The sequence below is a fragment of the Mesitornis unicolor genome, unplaced genomic scaffold (genome assembly GCF_000695765.1).
Source record: "Mesitornis unicolor isolate BGI_N332 unplaced genomic scaffold, ASM69576v1 scaffold45391, whole genome shotgun sequence".
In the NCBI taxonomy this organism is placed as follows: Eukaryota; Metazoa; Chordata; class Aves; order Mesitornithiformes; family Mesitornithidae; genus Mesitornis; species Mesitornis unicolor.
The window spans coordinates 9,268-11,964 of NW_010163944.1; the positions used below are offsets into that span (position 1 = coordinate 9,268).

Here is a 2,697-nt window from a genome sequence, read left to right on the forward strand (position 1 = left end):
TTGCTTTGGTCTGCATGCAGCCTTTCAAACCAAAGGAGCTGCTGCTGCCTTCTCAGGTTTAGCATTGGATTTAGCCCAGAGTTTTGCTGCTGTTTAGTTGGCATTAGCCTTTCTCTGGCCACTCCTGTCCTCAGCTCAGCGGCTTGACTTACAAATCGTTTTGCTCCAGGATTTTGCTGGGAGAGCTCATAAACAAGACAGTGATATTGTGCTTCCAGATCCTGTTTTCACACACTCTGTTTTGCGTGGCAATGTCTCTTTCTAATGGAAGTGTCACTCACTCGGAGCAGCCATCTGGCCCACAGCACGGCTATTTTTTCATTAAAACCTTTTTATTTTTCCTTTTTTTTTTCCCCACCCTGTTTCCTGTCTGGACAGTTATTGCACAGGGAAAAAAAGGAGAAAATCGGGCAGCACTAAGGCTGACAGACTATTGCAGGGGATGGGAGCGGGAGGGTGCTGGGAGCACACAGGGTTTGGCAAGTCCCAAGGAAACTTTTCCTTTCCTGGCATTTCTCAGGAGGGGGAGCATTCGGTGTTTCAGCCTCCATGAGCATCGATTCCTTTTTCTTCTCAGGATTGTCCTTGGGGGCTCTGATCTCAATCCAGAACACCAGGATCCTGTTTGTGACAAATTCTTCAAGGAGGTGTGGATTTCCACGGCAGCTCGCAATGCCACCATCTTTGACAAGGTGAGCAGCGAGGTGCCTTTCCCCTCCCACCTTCCTGCGCGCCAGCAGCAGATCCAGTGGGAGAAGCAGCACGGGGAGGGTAAGGGCAGTAGGTCCAGCTCCTGGAGTTGGTCCGAGATGCTTGGAAAGAACGAGTAGGGTCAGTTCCAAGAGCAGTGAACAGGAAACTGGAGTTTGTGCATCCTCAAAGAGTGACTGCAGCCCGAGAAGACAGCCGTTCTGATTTCTCCTTTTATTTGTATCGGCTGTAGCTTCAGTGAGTCGCTGCAGTATATTTGCTACTTCTACTTGGCCACAGCGAATTTTCCTTCTGGTTTCTAATGAGATTTTGCAGAGATCAGAAAAAGCCCTGTAGCTTCCCCGTATCGCAGATAGGCACACACCTCTTCCCTCCTTGCTCTCCAGGCTGTTAAGTTTTTCCCATCCTAGGAAATGTATTTGATGTTTTGGTCTTTCTCGGGAGCCCTGCGTTGCAGTATTTCCCCCGCACTGACATGCCACTTCTTCTGTTTGTTTTGATCAGGTTTTTCGATGCCTTCCCAGTGACCAGGTGAATAATTTAACCCAACTGCGTGATTTCATCAACAAGCCCAAATTAGCAAATGATGATCCTGCAAAAGCAGCAGAAGAATTAAAAAAGATTCGGGGGTTTTTAGTACAATTCCCCTTCCGTTTTTTGGAGGAAGAGTACTTGCTTCCCTCTGTTGGAACAAAGGAGTCCATGGTACCCATGGAGGTTTGGACTTAAAAAGATGCAGACTGCTTTACATTTTCAAGTCTGGCTCTCTGGAGACAAGCTGATGAACGATGTGGGATTTTGGAAAGCTTTCTGTTGATAACGGAGGCAAAAAAGATCTCCACCAAGCTGATGTGCCTTTCTTAAGGATTTTGGTAGAGGAACTTGAAGCAAATTGACACTAGCAAAAGAGAGGAGAAGAAAGACTTGGAAATTATGTCAAATGAGAAGTTTAACCTCTGAAGGTGCCACTTCTTAAGATGTGTTCTGAGCACCTAAAGGATGCAGGCCACCTTCTAGGACAGGGAACAAACCCCAGTCGATGTTGCTAGCACCGCCAGCTGTGTGCTGTGGTTGCATACGTACCGTGATCGTGCTGTGGCTGCACAGGAGTCATGACCTGCGTGTGCTTCTGAGGCTTTCGGGTGTCTGCACCTTGGCTGGCCGGAGTCCCCCCTCATCTCACCCCTCTGTGCACCATCGGAGCACGTCGTGCAGCACTGGTGCTGTTGGGAGGTGCTGCTTGGTGCTGCCTTGGGCCGTCGTACAGCTTGCCCAGTGCAGGTGTTGCACTTCTTAAATGGAGATGGACTAACAATCTTGTGTCAGAATCAACATTTCAGTCCCTTCTCCCCTCTTGGGGGAAATATAAGCCCTGTTTCTACCACAGCTCAAGCAATCAGCAATCCTGAGATCTCTGAAGCTGAAGGAGAGCAAGGCACTGCGTGTAATGGGACAAAAACGCCAGCACAGGCCCAAGCTCTGTGCTCTGGGTCCTTCATTCATGCGTTTGGATGGCAGTACTTAGGTAGCCTTTTCTTTCCATCCCTTTCCTCCCTGTTTAAAAGAAGGGAAAGGCCATGAATCCAGCACTGAAGTATCAGGCCAGCTGTGCTCAAACAGAGCTGAGGTGTTGCTTTGTAGGTGGGGTGAATGCAGGGGGTAGGGGAGCAGTCAGCAAAGTCTCTGGTCTGCTAGACCAGCCAGTCTTGAGCTCAGTGGCACAGGACGTGTCTTCCCGAGCACAGGTAAAACTCAGCATGCCTGGCCCTGTTTTCCATTTCTATAAGAGAGCTTCCTAAGCTATTTTGCATCTCACTGTGCAGCAAAGCAGCAATTGGATTCAGCATCGCTGGGCAAAACACTACTGCTCCTGGGACAGGACCTCACGTGGTGGGTGCCATCCAGGGTCGTTGCTCCATCCTCCATCCTGCAGTGAGCTGTGTCTCCCGATGTCGTGTCCAGCCCCACCTGCAGTCCCGGGAGAGG

General features: G+C 49.7%; 1 protein-coding gene across 1 annotated transcript in view; it reads left to right on the forward strand.

Moving 5' to 3' along the window:
* PLD2 (phospholipase D2) overlaps positions 1–1,440 on the forward strand; it is a gene marked incomplete at its 5' end in the record, with an annotated part of 9,749 nt that extends 8,309 nt beyond the window's left edge. The window contains 2 exons of the mRNA XM_010194127.1: positions 578–692; positions 1,216–1,440. Of these exons, the coding sequence (XP_010192429.1) occupies positions 578–692; positions 1,216–1,440 (340 nt within the window). The remainder of the gene's footprint in view (positions 1–577; positions 693–1,215) is intronic.
* Positions 1,441–2,697: the final 1,257 nt, after the last annotated feature.